General features: G+C 39.3%; 1 protein-coding gene and 1 long non-coding RNA gene across 5 annotated transcripts; one reads left to right on the forward strand and one right to left on the reverse strand.

Annotated features, from left to right (window-relative positions):
* Positions 1 to 381: 381 nt before the first annotated feature.
* Positions 382 to 1,024, reverse strand: LOC125480866. The gene is made up of 2 exons (XR_007261148.1): positions 973 to 1,024; positions 382 to 476 (listed from the first exon to the last, which is right to left on the reverse strand). It is a non-coding gene; the product is annotated as an uncharacterized LOC125480866 (long non-coding RNA).
* A 1,652-nt stretch (positions 1,025 to 2,676) lies between these two features.
* LOC103960911 (chromatin modification-related protein EAF1 B) lies at positions 2,677 to 16,308 on the forward strand. Of its 4 annotated transcripts, XM_009373423.3 has the most exons (24): positions 2,677 to 2,926; positions 3,040 to 3,127; positions 4,412 to 4,613; positions 4,703 to 4,757; positions 4,837 to 4,934; positions 5,044 to 6,499; positions 6,587 to 6,706; positions 6,812 to 7,093; positions 7,973 to 8,164; positions 8,583 to 8,663; positions 8,925 to 8,982; positions 9,084 to 9,595; positions 9,709 to 9,762; positions 10,023 to 10,083; positions 10,166 to 10,362; positions 10,503 to 10,556; positions 10,656 to 10,736; positions 10,856 to 10,993; positions 11,133 to 11,249; positions 11,845 to 11,945; positions 12,091 to 12,297; positions 12,415 to 12,796; positions 13,597 to 15,413; positions 15,774 to 16,308. In XM_009373423.3, exons 3-23 carry the CDS (start codon positions 4,471 to 4,473, stop codon positions 15,331 to 15,333), a joined length of 6,126 nt encoding a protein of 2,041 aa, XP_009371698.2. In that variant the 5' UTR covers positions 2,677 to 2,926; positions 3,040 to 3,127; positions 4,412 to 4,470; the 3' UTR covers positions 15,334 to 15,413; positions 15,774 to 16,308. The 4 variants fall into 4 exon arrangements, with proteins under 4 accessions (XP_009371698.2, XP_009371681.2, XP_009371717.2 ...); XM_009373406.3 differs by having other exon boundaries at positions 2,677 to 3,127; XM_009373442.3 differs by having other exon boundaries at positions 2,677 to 3,127; positions 10,026 to 10,083.
* The last annotated feature ends 151 nt before the right edge of the window (positions 16,309 to 16,459 follow it).

The raw sequence follows: 16,459 nt of genomic DNA on the forward strand, positions 1-16,459 counted from the left end.
GTCTTCTTTCCTCTTTTTTGAAAGGTGTATTCAACGTGGTTTGATGAGCTTCTGATGTAACATACCTATCAAGTGGTCCCCTTGACCTAGGTGGTAGAAAAGAACCGGTTTGTTGTGAATGTGTGGCACTCGCACTCGCACTCCCACTACTTACATATGATGTCCTTGTTGTGCCCATATCGACAATTTCACTTTCTTCTCCACCACCACGACACAACTCATGACTAGCTTTCCTCTTTTTTTTAGTTCCCATAACATTAGCAAAACATTCTTCCTTCACATTGGGTGGGATTTTTTTACAACTTATCATTCCTCCCGAACTTACACCACCCAAGTGATGTTTGAATCTAGAAATTGAACCCGTGCATTTGTGGTTACAAAAAACACAATAGAAGTGCTTAGTGACAGGATCCAAATCTTTTGTCCATTGCCAAGCAAAATCTTTCTTAGAAGAAGAAGCCATATTCTTCAATACCCTAAACAATAAACAATAGATGCATGCATACAATTAATGAACCAACGATTTATTAATTAATTTATATACCAACAGTTTCCAACAATTTCCAACAATTTATTAATTAATTTATATACCCCTTTAGTCCCGACTAATTAGGCCTAGCATTTAGAAATGTTTGGGTTCAACCAATTTATCTAAGTGCCAATTTATGGCACACGGTGTAGCAGGAGCATTAAATTGTTGATGTATAAGTGCAAAACAGTTTATGGCAGCACACAGACACAAAGAAAACCATGGGTCTGTCTCTTTGTTTTCTACTCTGATTCTTTCTTTCTTTTTTTCTCTCTCTCTCTCTCTCTCTCATTCGCAGAAAGCCTTCGACAAGCCTTCCCCAGAAAACTTCTTAGTTAGGCAGAGCATGCAGAGGCAGATTTAAAACTTTTATGTCTAACTATTAACCCCTCTATAGCAAAACCTTCCCAGAAAACTAAATCCCTAATTTCAGAAACCCTAACCTTTGGGATCTTGCTGACGGTGCTAGGGCTGGGCTGATGGTGCTGAGGTGACGGCGGCGGGGTGATGGTGGCGTGGCGACTGGACCAGTGTTCTAAGCTTCTGGCGTGCGGGAGAAGAAGAAGCAAAAAGGTAGAAGGCAAAAGGCAGAGGCAGAAAAATGGGATCGAATTCGAAGGTATGATATGAAGATTGAAAATCCTTACCCAAACGACGTCGTTTTGGGTTTGGATGGTTTTTTTTTTTTAAAAAAAAAAAAAAAAAAAAAGGTCTAACAAGGCGTCCAGACGCCTTGAGGCGCGCCTCCGCCGCCTCGGCATCTCCGGTGAAGCATTTCGCCTACTCCAGCAAAACTGAGGCGTTTGCCTCTCTGCCCAGCCTCAAGGGCGCCCTAGGCGCGCCCCGAGGCGAGTTCTTTAAAACATTGGGTGCCCCTCAATCTTACGACAGAACTTACAAACTATACCATGGCCAGGGCTAATAGTAGCGCCATGTGGGATTCAGGTACGGGTATTTGTCACTCCAGTGCACATCCTCCTTCAGGCAAATCAAAAGCAGCAAGTTCAGTTCGAGTTGAGCCATATGTTTGGTAAGGTATATGGTGTAGCCGCGGGTAAACCTGAAAAAAATGATGGCGTTGTACATTTCATGGAGAATTGAGACGTGATGCTTGCTTGATACTGTGTTTTTCAATTGTTTGGTTGGTGGTTAATGCTTATGGGAGGATGGAATGCTTCATGCTTCTGTACCTTATCATTGTTTATTACCAATGATAGCGCATCCTATCCTATGCTAAATACAATTTCCAATCCAATTCTCGACACCAAACGAGAACCTAAACTGCATACATACAATAAATCTTCTTCAAACAAGAATTCACTTATGTTTTAAGAAAAAAAGCATGTATACGTTTAGTATTCTCATCTCCTTCAAGCATGTCCTTCGACAGTGGGGCATGATACTGCCCCTTTCCGGACCCTGTCAAGGAAATCATTGTTAGAGAGAGAACGAGAGAATTTGGCTGGATTCCGGCGTTTACGTTATTTTAAAAGAAAAAAATAAGAATGTTTGAGAAAGGATGCGTAAGTGATGAATTAAATTTTGACGTGGACAAACTAGATATGTGTTAATTCACTAGACACCAGCGTTAAATGATGACGTGAACAAATTTTGAAGTGTTTTAACTCTCAATTATCTATGAAGTTTTGAATCTTCAAACTCACCCCTTGTAATCAAGCAAATTTAGGTTTTTATTTGGCTAAAAGTGGTTGATTAAGGATTTAGAGTTCCATTTAATGCTAACGACATCATCATCGAGTGTTGGTGATCTTAAAGGAAGAAAAATCTTGTGATTATAAGTGGTCAACTCATAATTAAAATGTGCATAGCAAGAAATGAAATATTAGTTAAATACGATTTTGAAGAAAGTCACAAGTACGTAAATAAAAGTATATCCTGAAATCTACTCCAAATGACTATAACAGTTAGTTTACAGTTGAAATGTGGATATCAATAAACAAATATAACGAAAACCGAGTCAAATTTATGTGAAATTGAAGTATTACAAGAGATGATGATAATCAATCGGACAATTTCCTTTTTAGTGATTAAAAAACAAATGAGAGTCACAAAATAAAAATAAAAATAAAAATAAAATTCATGTATTTAAATTTTGGCCTGTTTCTTCTTCCTCATCGAACCAACCCCAATCGAACTCGAAAAAATAAAATTTTAAGGGACGTAATAATAAAAAGCCCAAAATGTACGTCCAATTTCTCTAAGCCCTCTTCGTTCGTGTTCGTCTTCTTCCCCCATGTGCACAGAGCCCACTATTCGCAGAGGTCGCGTACTCCCCAAACTCTTCACCCCCAAATACGCAACGAGAACATCAATCCGAAAACCTAATTCCCCAAACCAGAAATCAGTCAATTGCAGATTGAGAGTTTCTCAGCAAGTGTAAGCATCCATTTCATGGCTGACATTTGGAGAGAGGTCTTGTGTTCTAGGGCAAACTTGGTCCCGTTCCATTTCTGAGCGTTTATATTTTTTGTGTTTGTTCAAAACCCTAGGAGAGAGAAATTTCCCGAAATTGAAGTCCCCAGTGGCACCACAGTCGTGCCCTAGCTCGCAATTTTGCTACCGTGTTCCCAATTGCAGGTATTTTTGCTGCTCTGTTCGTGTTAGGTTTTTGTCACGTAAACCCTAGAATTTTTGAAATTAGGCGTTTGCTTGAATTAGGGTTTCGCTCGTTAGGACAATTTGTGGCGAGGTGTCTTGCGTTGTGATTCTGTAATGCATTGTGATTGAATGCTTGGGGGTTATAGCGTAAGTTTTGCTATCAGTGCGCTTATTGTTTTGACATGGGATTGAATGCCGGAATTAGAAGTCCCCCTCATGGGGAATTGAGTATGTTCTTTATTTGAGTTGTATGCCAGTAGCTTTGTAGCTTTAGTGGGTGTATCTGAAAGTGCACATGTGGGAATTCGAAGGAAATCATTCTCTGCAAGCCTCTTGCATGCAATTGTTGCTCAAAATTGTAGCGTTATTAGTACCGAATACGTACGTATATATTATGCAAGTAATGACTTACCATAATTTGGCCCTTGCTTTTTCATGTTCCTATTTTTTGGCAGACCACACATTTCCTTTTCTGTACTTAGCTGTTTGAACTAGGTTTCACCTGTTCAGTGGTTAGTGCTTGTTTTGAACCTGATGACTTTCCACTCATGCAATGTGGCTCTTATATTGCCTTTCAATTTTGCCCTTGAATATTTAGCATCTCGTGGATTTGATTTAAATTGTGGACTGCTATGCAGACTAAATCTACCATACATTGATATAAATTGTGGAAAATCATTTTCTGAGAGCCGGAGAATGTCCTCATAATTTTGGTGGTGTTTATGATCATGTTGAATTCACATTCTTCCTTCCTCTTATTTTTTATTATTTGAAGTTCTTTAAATGCTTTAATATGCATTTCCTCCTACAACTCGTTGATTTCTGGGACGAGAGGAACTATAGTTAGATTTGGTCTAAGAATGGAATCCGCAGCCATAATATGATGTTTCATGTATACATTAGCTGCTTATCTTACCCTTCTAAGTTTGTTTGTTGGGATCAATATGAGTTTGACAATCTGCATATCTTTGTATATGTCTGTTTCAATTTGATTTCAAGCTTTTTGTGCTGGTAAATCATGTTATACCTGTTTCTAGTTCTGTTTAAAAGAACATTAAAACTCAAGACTGTTCAGATGCTTTTCAGTCGAATGGGGACATTTTTTCCTGGTTGCTTATGGTGCAGCAATTCAAATTTAGTGAACTAAAAGTTTATTTTCTTATTACTTGTGTTATCAGGTTCTTCTCCTTTGTTTATAAATAGAAAATTACATAGTAAGTTCCTGATTCTTATTTGATTTTTTTTTTATATCTGTGCCTTCAGTAATTTTTGTAGACTTTGGATAAGATGGGAGATTAAAGACTCTGGGCATTAAGGTCGGAATGCATGGATGTAGCTCAGGATCTGCTCTCCTAGTAAATGCAGAGGTTGATTCCATGGGTGGAGTGGTTGACGGCGGAGTTGGTATTGGTTTGAAAACCTCTCCACGCCGAGCAGCAATCGAGAAGGCCCAAGCAGAGCTTAGGTTTGCTTTCCCGTCTTCTTTAACTTTTATATTTTGATATTTTCATATCTGCATGTAGTACACTATGAACTGTTATTTTCTGATAACAGGCAGGAGTATGATGTGAGGGAGGAAAGAAGAAAGGAACTAGAATTTCTTGAGAAAGTATGGAAATTTAATCTCATGGTGCTGATTTATTTTTGACTTCTTCATGTACTGATTATCACTATTTAATTACTTTCAGGGTGGCAATCCTTTGGACTTCAAGGTTGGGAATGGAGCTTCTGTTAGTGTTCAGTCTACTTCACTCACTGATCAGCAACCAGAACAGTTTGTGACCAGGTAGAATTTTAATTCACTTGTTCATAAATGGGTTGTAGATTACATGATTTTTCATTAAATTTCTAATTCTCTTCTATTTTCTTTCCTTGTGTCGTTGTTTTGATTTCAGTGAAGCAAAAGGTAGTTTTGCATTGACTGCATCACCACATGGGGACTCTGTTGAAAGTAGCGGTCGACCAGAGGTTCCTACACTTTGTGAACCTAATAGTGCTGATAATCTCTTACTCTTTGATGCTGACAATGATGTTCCTGATGGTGAAAGGAATTCTATGCATCTTAGTAGAAGGAATAACAATGGTCCATCAGAACAGTCTTCCCAGATGGATGGGACTCAAAACCCCAAGGAGTCAGAAGACTCGGCTATATTCCGTCCATATGCTCGAAGGAACAGGTCCAGACCAAATCGTGATGGCACTCGATCAAGTTCAACAGATATACATGGTCGTGGAGGTCAGGGATCTTCTTTACCTTCTCGTGGGTTGTCAAAGGATCCTAAGAGGCCGATATCTGAAACTAACAACCAAAAGGACCAGAATATACCTTCTGGCCCTAACATAAAGTATGTGAGTTCAAATGGTGATATTGTTCCCAAGATTGTAACTTCTGATAATCAGTTCGATATGGACTTGGAGGGGGTGCAAGCCCCTGAAGTAATTACTGGTCCAATGAAAGATGGATATCAAAACAAATTGGATGTTACAACTCTTAAAAGTTTGAGGGATAGCCAACATAGTCAACCATCTCAGATTGATGCTCAGGAAACCCCCATTGATGTTTCTGAGAGATCTGATGTTTTTGCAGACAGGGAACCACTAGCATCATCCGTCCTTGAGTGTCCTCCTTGTGCTGCTACAACAAAGACTGAAAATGAACTTAGTTCGGTGCAGATGAATGGGTTTAACAATCTAAATAGAGAGAGTAAAAGTGTGCCACATGAAGGTCAAATTAGCAGTGCAGCTCTATGCCCAAAGGGTTTAGATTCAGAGTCTTCTTGCACCCAAACTAGTTTAGGATTAGATGTAAATAATGACAGTGACATGTGTACTACTACGAGGAATGCTGATAATGGAAATATTATTGAATCATCAGATGTGGATGGGACACAAAATCTAGCTGGCGGCGTAATGGTACAAGAAGATAAGGAAACCAAAGCTGTTGACAGTGGTGCTATTGTTAATGATAACCAGGCTTCTGTTTGTCAAAAGAACTCTGGCAATAGCGAAGTCAAAGTTGAGGAAGACATGAGTCAAAGTAGATCTGAGTTGCATAATGAAGTTAAGCTGCATTCAAACGTTGAGGGAGAACAACCAAGTGACCCTCTAATATCAGAAGCTGTTAACAAGGTGGATGAAGCTTTGGATAATAGTTCCAACATCAACAAAGAGAACTTTTCTACTGGCATATCCCAGGGTCCTCAAGAATCATCAATGCATGAGGTTCCTGGGACTGTTTTGTCAGGGCAAGATACTGCTGCAGGTTCTGACTGCCAGACTCCTAGAGTTCACTTGAAAGTGGTAGACAAGGCACATGAAGATTCTATTCTGGAAGAGGCTCGAATTATAGAGGTTATTTCCCGCTTTCCTGCAATTTATGAAGTCTAATTTTACAAACTTTGAAGGATCTTTTACTTACTTCTTCAATTGCATAAACAGGCCAAGCGTAAGAGGATTGCTGAATTATCTGTTCGTTCTTTACCATCGGAGTATTGCCGAAAGTCTCAGTGGGATTTTGTCCTTGAGGAAATGGCTTGGTTGGCAAATGATTTTGCACAGGCATGATATTGTGATTATACACGTATTGTGGAAACTAACTAATATTAATATATCTATATTTGTTAGTTTTGTAAACATTTTTATTCATTTATTTTGTGTTTATAGGAGCGTCTTTGGAAGCTTACTGCTGCTGCTCAAATATGTTATCGCGCTGCTTTTACTTCTCGGTTGAGAATTGAATCCCAACATCAACATTGGGAGCTAAAAAAAGTGGCTCATGACCTGGCAAAGGCTGTCAACCAATTTTGGGTTTCAGCTGAGACCCTTTTGAAGGGCAACGATTCAAGTTCTTGTCAAAAGGACTGTAACTACGATTTGGTTGGATCAATGAGGATTGATGGGAACACAACTTCTCAAGACAAGAATGGGGAACCCAATATGGCACTGGTCATTTTTCTTACCCTTCTATCAATGGTTGTTACTTTTGATCGATTTAGTTATAGGAATCACATGCTATGAAGGTGGTTAGTTTCCCTTTACTATTAGTATCTGGTAACTGTTTAATTATTGGTCCATGTCTGACAGTCAATTTTGTTGTGATACACATCTTTGGTGGTTACTTTTTTCGTGCGAACTTTTAGATTACTTGATAAGCTAATCTATTATTAATTGCTGTGAGATATAGAGAGAGAGTTTATGCCATAAGAAAATAATCTGTCACCTTAAGCATGAATCAGATTAAGTATTTACCATTCTCAAGGTTATTTTGAACTTGCAGAACTTAGAGAGGCTTGTAGGAGTTCTGGATGCATACAATTCTCTTCTTTATGTATTGCGCCTTTAAATAAAAGGAAAACTAATGAAAAGGGCTTGAAAACTTTGAGTTTTAATCAAAAGGACAAAAAGGAGTTGTAAGTGAATAGTACTAGGAGTGACTTTTTAGGGTAAAAATGTCCTTTTTCGTTAAAGTGAACAGTACCGGGAGTGTTTTGTTAAAACTCCCTTAAATAAATGATCAGAGTTATGCTAAGTTTATAGTTTCAAAGAGGGTCGCAAAATGCTTTAGTAATCTCTATGAAAAAGTACTCACGTGGATGTTTGAATTTGACTTATGTAATTTTCTTTTGCCTATTTTAGGCTTGAATGAATTCTCTAAATTTTGAGATGCACCTCCTGGTTGTTTGCTTAAAGATGCTTTCATTGGCTGAAAAACTTGTTTCATGCGTTCATTGTTTGTATCCATTGATACTGTGCTTATAGGCCAGAAGATGCCATAACTTTTGTCTAACATGTATGTGCTATATGTTGTTGATCAATAATGGTCAGGAGCCAAGCAACGATTTGGAAGCACAGCATCCCCAAAAAGATCTTGCACTTTCAGTGCGGGGATACGCAGTGAGATTTTTGAAGTATAACAACTCTCTGGGTCCTGACCGTCAAGCACAAGCACCTGCTACTCCTGAGAGAATTTCTGATTTAGGCATTACAGAAATGTCGTGGGAGGATCATCTTACAGAGGTATGTTCATGTGGTTGATGATTATTTTTGTTGGCGAAGCTATCTATGTTGACATTGGCCACCCATCTCTCCATCCTACCCAACCTCTGTTCATCTGTCTCTCTCTCTTTCTCGTTCTTTATATTATCTGTCTCTCTCAAATACGCAAACTTGCACGAAGGTGATAAGTATCTATTATAACATGGAAATTATTTAGGGGTCCCTTCCCATGTGTTATATCTTTAAGGGATAACTCTTGCATGCCTTTATGCTTTATTTTCTTTTTAATATATCTTTTATATATGTATATAAAAATTTATACATTTGCAACCATAGGGGCTTATACCTCGAATCTGGTAGACGCAAGCTAGGGCAACCTGAATTCTATTCAGAGCTTTTTATTGTTTGTTTCTTAAAAACTGAGATTTTGTTTTTGCAGGAAAATCTCTTCTATGCAGTTCCCTCTGGTGCAATGGAAACCTATAGAAAATCAATCGAATCTCATTTGGTTCAGTTTGAGGTAAATGCAATGTGCACTAGCGTTATTGATTAGGTGCTTCCTGTTTCTGGTTTCTCCAAGGATTTATCACATTTTATTTGGAGAATCTGGGGAACCAAATTCCACTGTGAATTGGTTACTCGTATATGTATTGGTTATCATAGAAAGGAATTTCTTGTTTATATTGTGCCTCTTGCAGACGGTTTCTTACATAATTGATTTGGTAACTGTTTGGTTCATTTTGGTTTATTATTGCTGATTTAGCGACCTGCAAAATTTCAGAGAACTGGTAGTAGCATGCAAGAGGAGGTTGAGACATCTATGTATGATGCAGGAGCAGGTACAAACTCAAAACTATTTTTGTATAACTAAATTGAGTTCACTTTTGTTTTATTTGTATAGCAAATCCTGTGCTTATTAAGTTGTTCTATTCAATCTCAGAGTTCTGTTTTCAAGAGGCTGCATATGATGAGGATGAAGGAGAAACAAGCACCTATTATTTGCATGGAGCATTTGAAGGTAGCAAGTCATTAAAATCTAACCTGAAGAAACAAAAGAACTTGAAGTTATATGCTTCTAGGTCATATGAAGGAGCTGATTTGCCTTATGGCAACTGCACGACGGCAACTCACCCGCCCATATTGATGGGGAAAAGGCCTGCTAGTCTCAATGTTGGTTCAATTCCAACGAAACGCATGCGCACTGCTTCCAGGCAGAGGGTCGTTAGTCCATTTGGTGCTGGAGCTAATGGGAATGTTCTGGCTTCGATTAAGACAGATGCTTCAAGTGGTGATACTAATTCTTTTCAGGATGATCAAAGTACTTTACATGGTGGATCTCAGTTCCAGAAAAGTGTGGAGGTTGAATCTGTTGGGGACTTTGAAAAGCAGTTACCATATGACTATGCAGAAACATCAATGAAGCCTAAAAAGAAGAAGAAGGCCAAACATCTGGTACATGAAGTACTCATAATTCAGCTGGACTGAGTTATCCATGGAATAATATGGAAGGTTCTTTCGTTTCCTTACCTTAATTTCTGGCTAAGTTTATTGTATTATGGTTGCAGGGTTCTGCCTATGATCAAGGATGGCAGCTGGATTCTGCTATACTTAATGAACAGGTAATTAGTAATATTGTTAGATATGATCTGGGTCTGCCATGCTTAATAATTTCTTTTTTTTTTTAATTTTATTTTTTTTTTACAATTGTGCATTATTCTTTTGGATTGTGTTTTCTATTTCTATGCAGTTTCTTATTTTGCAAGCTTGATCTTTAGTTTATGCTGTTTAAATTTCATCCTCCCTCAATTAAGTGTTGCGATGAATCCTATGAACTATATTCTGAAGTGCTAATCAAATAACCGACGGTGTCTTGAATTAGCAGAGGGATAATTCCAAAAAGAGATCGGAGGGTCATCATTATGAATCCAGTGGAACAATTGGTAACTGTCTTCACTTGGATATTTGTTTTGGGCTTCGATTTGAAAATGCGGTGGAACTCTCTCAGTTATGTATTTGTTTTAGGTTTATACGGGCAACATACAGCCAAGAAGCCAAAGTTATTAAAGCAATCTCTAGATAATACTTATGACAGTATTACTCCAATGCCTGGATCCAATCCTTCTCCAGTGGCATCCCAAATGAGTAATATGTCCAATACCAGTAAATTTATTAAGTTGATTGGTGGTCGAGACAGGGGACGGAAAACTAAATCACTAAAGGTAACTCTTTGGTGATACCCTGTTTGACAGTGTGCTCACACTTGACCCCCCTTTATTGTGCTGTTATTCCTAAAAAAATAAAAAAATAAAAACCTTTTGCTTACGTCTTATACTGTGAATGTGAATTTAACCTTTTGCAGATGTCTGCTGGGCAGCCAGGTTCTGGAGGTCCATGGTCCCTTTTTGAAGATCAGGTTAATATGTCATTATTGATTTTATCAAATTGTTCTCTCTTCAGTTGTTATACAGTTGCCAATAACTGAACAAAACTTACTGTTTTTTTTTTACCTTAGGCACTTGTTGTTCTTGTACATGACATGGGCCCAAATTGGGAACTCATAAGTGATGCAATCAATAGCACGCTGCACTTGAAGGTTAGTGTTATTTCTGGAGCACCTTCTGATGCTTTTTGTCTATTGCGAGGATGATCTATGTGCATTTGAAGTGTTGGTTTTCATAGTCTATGTCTTGCTCTTATGACTGTACCATGCAGTGTATTTTTCGCAAGCCTAAAGAGTGCAAGGAGCGTCACAAAATATTGATGGATATGAATTCTGGTGATGGTGCTGATAGTGCTGAAGATTCAGGATCTTCTCAACCTTATCCATCTACAATACCGGGCATTCCGAAGGCAAGAGTGTGTTCTTTAAAGTGCTTCCTTTAAACTATTAAGTTGACCTCACACTGTTTCATCTTCAGCATGAGAGACCTGCATCTATCAGTATAATTCTACTTACTTTTGTTGGTTGGTGTTTCTGTTTTTCATGCAGGGCAGTGCCCGACAATTATTTCAACGCTTGCAAGAGCCAATGGAAGAGGATGTTCTCAAATCTCATTTTGAGAAAATAATTAACATTGGTCAAAAGCATCATTATCGGAGGAGTCAGGTTAGTGAAAATAAGTATAGATTTTCTCAATCAGTGCAGTGGCCCGACTTTGATTGATATTGTTGTCAATGTCTCTGTAGCTAGACCATCCTTATGATCACAAGTTTAGACCTTTCCACTAAGGAAGAATCATTTTACAGTGATTAATGCTGGACCTTATTGTTGGATTACATGCTACACTTGAGATGCCAATCCTTTTAGTTTGGTGATCTGACTGGGCGTTTTTTAATATTGTCATCATCGAAACTGGCAATTTTGATCCATAGGATCATAAAGGTTTTTGTAAATTTTAATATTCAGCAGTACCTTACATCTTAAACCCAAAACAGTGAGTGTTGTCAATTTTCTGTTAATGATCCCAGTTCGAATTAAATGGATTGTTCAACCCAACTCGAAATATATGTGAGATAAAGGTAGTTGAGTTCAAGTTCAATTGAAACAAATTATTGTTTAGATTCTCACGAGAATGGACAGTACATGGTTGGGATCTTGAAGCAATTTAATTACCCTGTTTTTCTCTTATACTTGCTTCAGTATTATTGGAACTCCTTTTTGAATCCTAACAATAACTTCTTGTGATTGTGTATTTATGAAGAATGAAAACCAGGATCCGAAACAAATAACGACTGTCCACAATTCTCATGTTATGGCCCTTTCCCAAGTCTGTCCAAATAACTTGAATGGAGGTGTTCTAACGTAAGTTCTTGTTCTTGTGTGCCAACAATAGTCTACTATTCCATGTTAATCATCTGTCCATCTTTGTCGGTATGTTAAAGATATCTCGTTTACTTGTTCTCCTTCCAAGATTCTACGTATTAAGTATTGGAATTTATGTGTGAAGGCCTCTTGATCTGTGTGATACCACTTCATCAAGCTCTGATGTCCTTGGGTATCAAGGATCTCATGCTAGTGGTTTAGCAATGTCAAATCAGGGTGCCATGGCGTCACTACTTCCTTCTGGGCCAAATGCCTTCATGCAGGGATCATCTGGTATGGTTCTTGGAAGCAACTTGCCATCCTCGTCTGGTCCACTTAGTGCCAACGTCAGGTAGTGTGTTTCTATCGGATGTTATTGTCACTTTGGTGTACATTATTTTTATAAAATTCTTCATACATGCTTTTAATTTATTTGTTAATCCTATGTATCCCATTATTCATGGTACAGAGATGGTAGATACAGTAGTCCAAGAACATCATCTTTGCCAGTTGATGAGCAGCAAAGAATGCAGCACTACAATCAAACGTTGTCTGGTAGAAACATTCAACAGTCTGGCTTGTCTGTGTCTGGAGCTCTTCCAGGAACTGATCGTGGAGTTCGTATGGTTCCTGGTGGAAATGGTATGGGCATGATGTGCGGGATGAACAGAGGCATGCCAGTGTCAAGGCCAGGATTTCAGGGAATGGCTTCATCATCTATGCTTAACTCTGGGAATATGCTTTCATCCAGTATGGTGGGGATACCAAGCCCTGTAAATGTGCACTCTGGAGCTGGTTCGGGTCAGGGAAACTTGATGTTAAGACCTCGCGATGCTTTGCATATGATGCGGGTGAGTTGTTGACGCACCTACATTGTTTAACACTAAGATCTAACTCTGTGATGGTAGCTTTTAGAGAAAGCATCAAATGGTTCATAGCTTATGATTCCTTTGTCCTCAAGGATTGATTTTTTGCAGGTTGGGGTTAAATGTGCCCAACTTGCAAGTTGCAATAGTTTGTCAAACCGCATTCATTTTTTTTAGTTTGATTATTTTTTTCCAGTTTCTCCTGCCAATCTGGGAGTGCAAAGTGGAAGAAGAAAGGCTAAAGTTGAATGTGCTTAGTTGAATGGTGTCAACCATCTTCATTAGTTTTATCTTATTGTTTTATTTTGTTTTTTCCTCCCACCACTTTGGGGGTGGAAAGAGGGGAAGAGGGAGGTATGTCCTTGGGGTATTTAATGTTGGTTACTTTCGATCTGTTGGTTTCCTCCCTCCTATCAGGCTTTTTTTTTGTATCGAAATGCATCCTGAAGTTTGAATTGTGGTATGTATATATTTAATTCTTTAGGTTTTAGTTTCATCGATCAAAAGTTAAAACCTTAGCCCTCACTTCACCCTCATTAACTTCTATTGGCAAGGCTGGAAATGGAACTTCTGTTCACACTTAAGTTTGATTATCTAGTGTTACACTTGGAACAATCACTTGTCATTTCACTGCTTTTCTAGGTTGCCGTTCTTGGCAGACACATTTTGATGAGAAGATTTGATTATCTCCTTTCCTTTCTCAATAGTCAATGTTTTACGCTTCTAATTATCCAAATCCACCAACGTTTTATGTTTACTTGACTATTGAGTTTTTTTTGTCATAGCCTGGCCATAATCCGGAGCATCAAAGGCAACTTATGGTTCCAGAACTTCAAATGCAGGCCACACAAGGGAATGGCCAAGGAGTTGCTCCATTCAATGGGTTGAGTTCTGGTTTTCCTAATCAGCAAACTCTGCCATCTGCTCAAACATATCCAGGCCATAGCCCACAGCAGCATCAGATATCCCCACAACAGTCCCATGCACTCAGCAACCCTCATCACCCTCATCTTCAAGGCCCAAATCATGCTACGGGGTCGCAGCATCAAGCCTATGCCTTCCGCGTGAAAGAAAGGCAGTTGCAACAACGGTATTTGCAGCAGCAGCAACAACAGCAACAGTTTTCTGCATCTAATTCTTTGGTGCCACAGGTCCAGCCGCAGGCCCAACTTCCCATGTCATCAACTTTGCAAAATAGTTCCCAACTTCAGTCGCAAACTTCACCTCACCCGGTGTCTGTGTCCCCTATGACACCATCTTCCCCAAGGACTCCCATGTCATCCCAGCACCAGCAGAAACATCATCTGCCATCCCATGGCTTTAGCCGGAATCCTGGTGCTGGTGGGATGACCAATCAGATAGGGAAGCAACGACAAAGACAACCACAGCAGCACCATCTTCAGCAATCTGGTAGGCACCACCCTCAACAGCGGCAAATTACGCAGTCTCAGCAGCAGGCTAAACTTTCAAAGGGAATGGGAAGAGCCAATTCAATGGTGCATCAGAACCTCTCCATTGATCCTGCAAACCTCTCTATTGATTCTTCTCAACTTAATGGACTTGTGCCTCCAGGAAGCCAGTCTCTTGAGAACGGAGAACAGTTCATGCAATTGATGCAAGGTCAAGGTGCATATTCTGGGTCTGCCCTTAATCCAGCAACATCGAAACCATTGGTCCCCCAATCACCAAACCATTCTCAGTTGCAGCAAAAGTTACTTTGTAGTGCACCGACCAATTCATCAAAGCACCTCCAGCAAATGCCTTCTCATTCTGATAATATCACTCAGGGCCAGGTTCCACCAGTTCCTTCCAATCATACGATATCTGCTTCACATCAAACTGGCTCTCCATCAGGTATGGCTTCCAACCACCAGCAGCTGCAGCCGCAATCACAGGCACAGCAACAACAAAAGCAAGCTAATCAAACTCAGCCTTATGTTCAGAGAGTGCTGCAGCAGAATCGCCAAGTGAATTTGGAGATTCCAAATAAGTCTCAAAATGATCTAACTCAAGGTGATGAGCAGCCTGTGAATGGTGCTTCGCCGGTAGGTGTGAGCACGGCAATTCCTCAGTCCTGTATTGATTCATCTAGTGTAGTTCCAGTTCCTTCTGCCATTCCTCAGTGGAAATCATCAGAAGCAGTATATGATGCTAACATGCCGAATTCAACTGCTCAAGTGGGTCCAGTTGGGAGCCCCCCGCTAACAAATTCTTCTGGGAATGAACCTGGGCCACCTATCAGTCAAGGGTTAGGCCCAAGAAAGTTATCTGGAAACTTGCTCTCTCATGGACATAATGTTGGAGCACAGTGGCAGCAGCAGCAGCTACTGCAACGGTCTCCTTCGCTGCCATCCCCATCTCAACAACATTACCAGCAACAAGAACAACAGCAGCAGCAGCAGGAACAAGAGTCACCCCAACATCAACTGCCTCTGCAACAGCAGTCTCAGCAGCAAATGCAGCATCTGCAAGCAGGGCAAGGAAGTTTGTATATGATGTCTGGTAATTCAAAACCAGAATGAATGATTCTAAGGAATGAGCAGCTGCAGCAACCGGTCCTGCCAGGGTTGGATCTGCATGCCCTTGGTACAGCGGTGTACAGGTAGTTGCTATTCTTTAATTACATAAGATGGATATAATATGATAAGGCTTTGCATAAACTTAAATGTGTCACCAAAATCATCACAAAATTATTCTTTGGCTTATTGGTTTTCCATTACTTGCAAACCTTTCCGGGGTCAAGTGTAAAATTGCTTTGTTTTTCCCCTTTTGTTGTCTTCTTTTTGTCTTTCTCCGTAGTAGGATCTGTCTTCCACTTGATGATTGCTGATTATTGCTTTAATGGTCAAATGCTAGTTTATATATTATTTTACTGTATGAGATGTCTATTTTTTGTAGTCAACGGAGTCCTGTGTTTCAATCTTAAAAACAAATCTGATTTTGGTTTGGGGTTTAATGCCAGATGAAGCTGATTATTCGACAAGGGCATTGACAGGAAGAGAGTTGGTCATGGTATTTGCAGGTTTTGTGAAAAATGTAGCTGGACTATCGAAGTGATGTTGCAAGGCATTTTGCTTGTCTTTGCAAACCATGTAAATTACCACGGGGCTAGAGTTCTGGGAAGATAGAGATCAATATAGAGGTACGTGTACAGGGCTCGTATCTTTCCATTTCTAGTACCTGTCGGTTTTTTTTTTTTTTTTTTTTTCCAATTTTTTCTTTCTTTTTCTTGGTCTCCCAGCATATTTGTCGAGGGTCCTTATTTCTTTTTTGGCCCAGTAGATTAGTGCATGTATTACTACCCTTTTCAGATCAAAGGGCGTTGCAATCATTTTTATGGGCAAAAAAGCCTTTTGCAAAAATCTTGTGAATATTAGAGATGTCTGGTGTATACATTGGTGAATGGGATTAGAACAATCATCATCTGTCAATGCCATGTCGTAACTTGTAACGATTCGTAGTTTATAATGCAAAGAGTCCTGATAGCTGTTCATCCACATCTGGTTTTTGTTAAAAGCCAACAGGCATCTGTATTGCATAAAATTTTCTGCTTTCAACTTTGTGTTGGGAGCTCCTCAGATTTTTACTTTCCGTCAATGGGCGACCGTTTGATTGATGTTTGATCCGTAAAAGTAAGTTGAATTAAAA

Source organism: the organism of the source record quoted next, unplaced genomic scaffold (genome assembly GCF_019419815.1).
Source record: "Pyrus x bretschneideri cultivar Hongxiangsu unplaced genomic scaffold, Pyrus_bretschneideri_v1 Contig10, whole genome shotgun sequence".
NCBI classification, from domain to species: domain Eukaryota; kingdom Viridiplantae; phylum Streptophyta; class Magnoliopsida; order Rosales; family Rosaceae; genus Pyrus; species Pyrus x bretschneideri.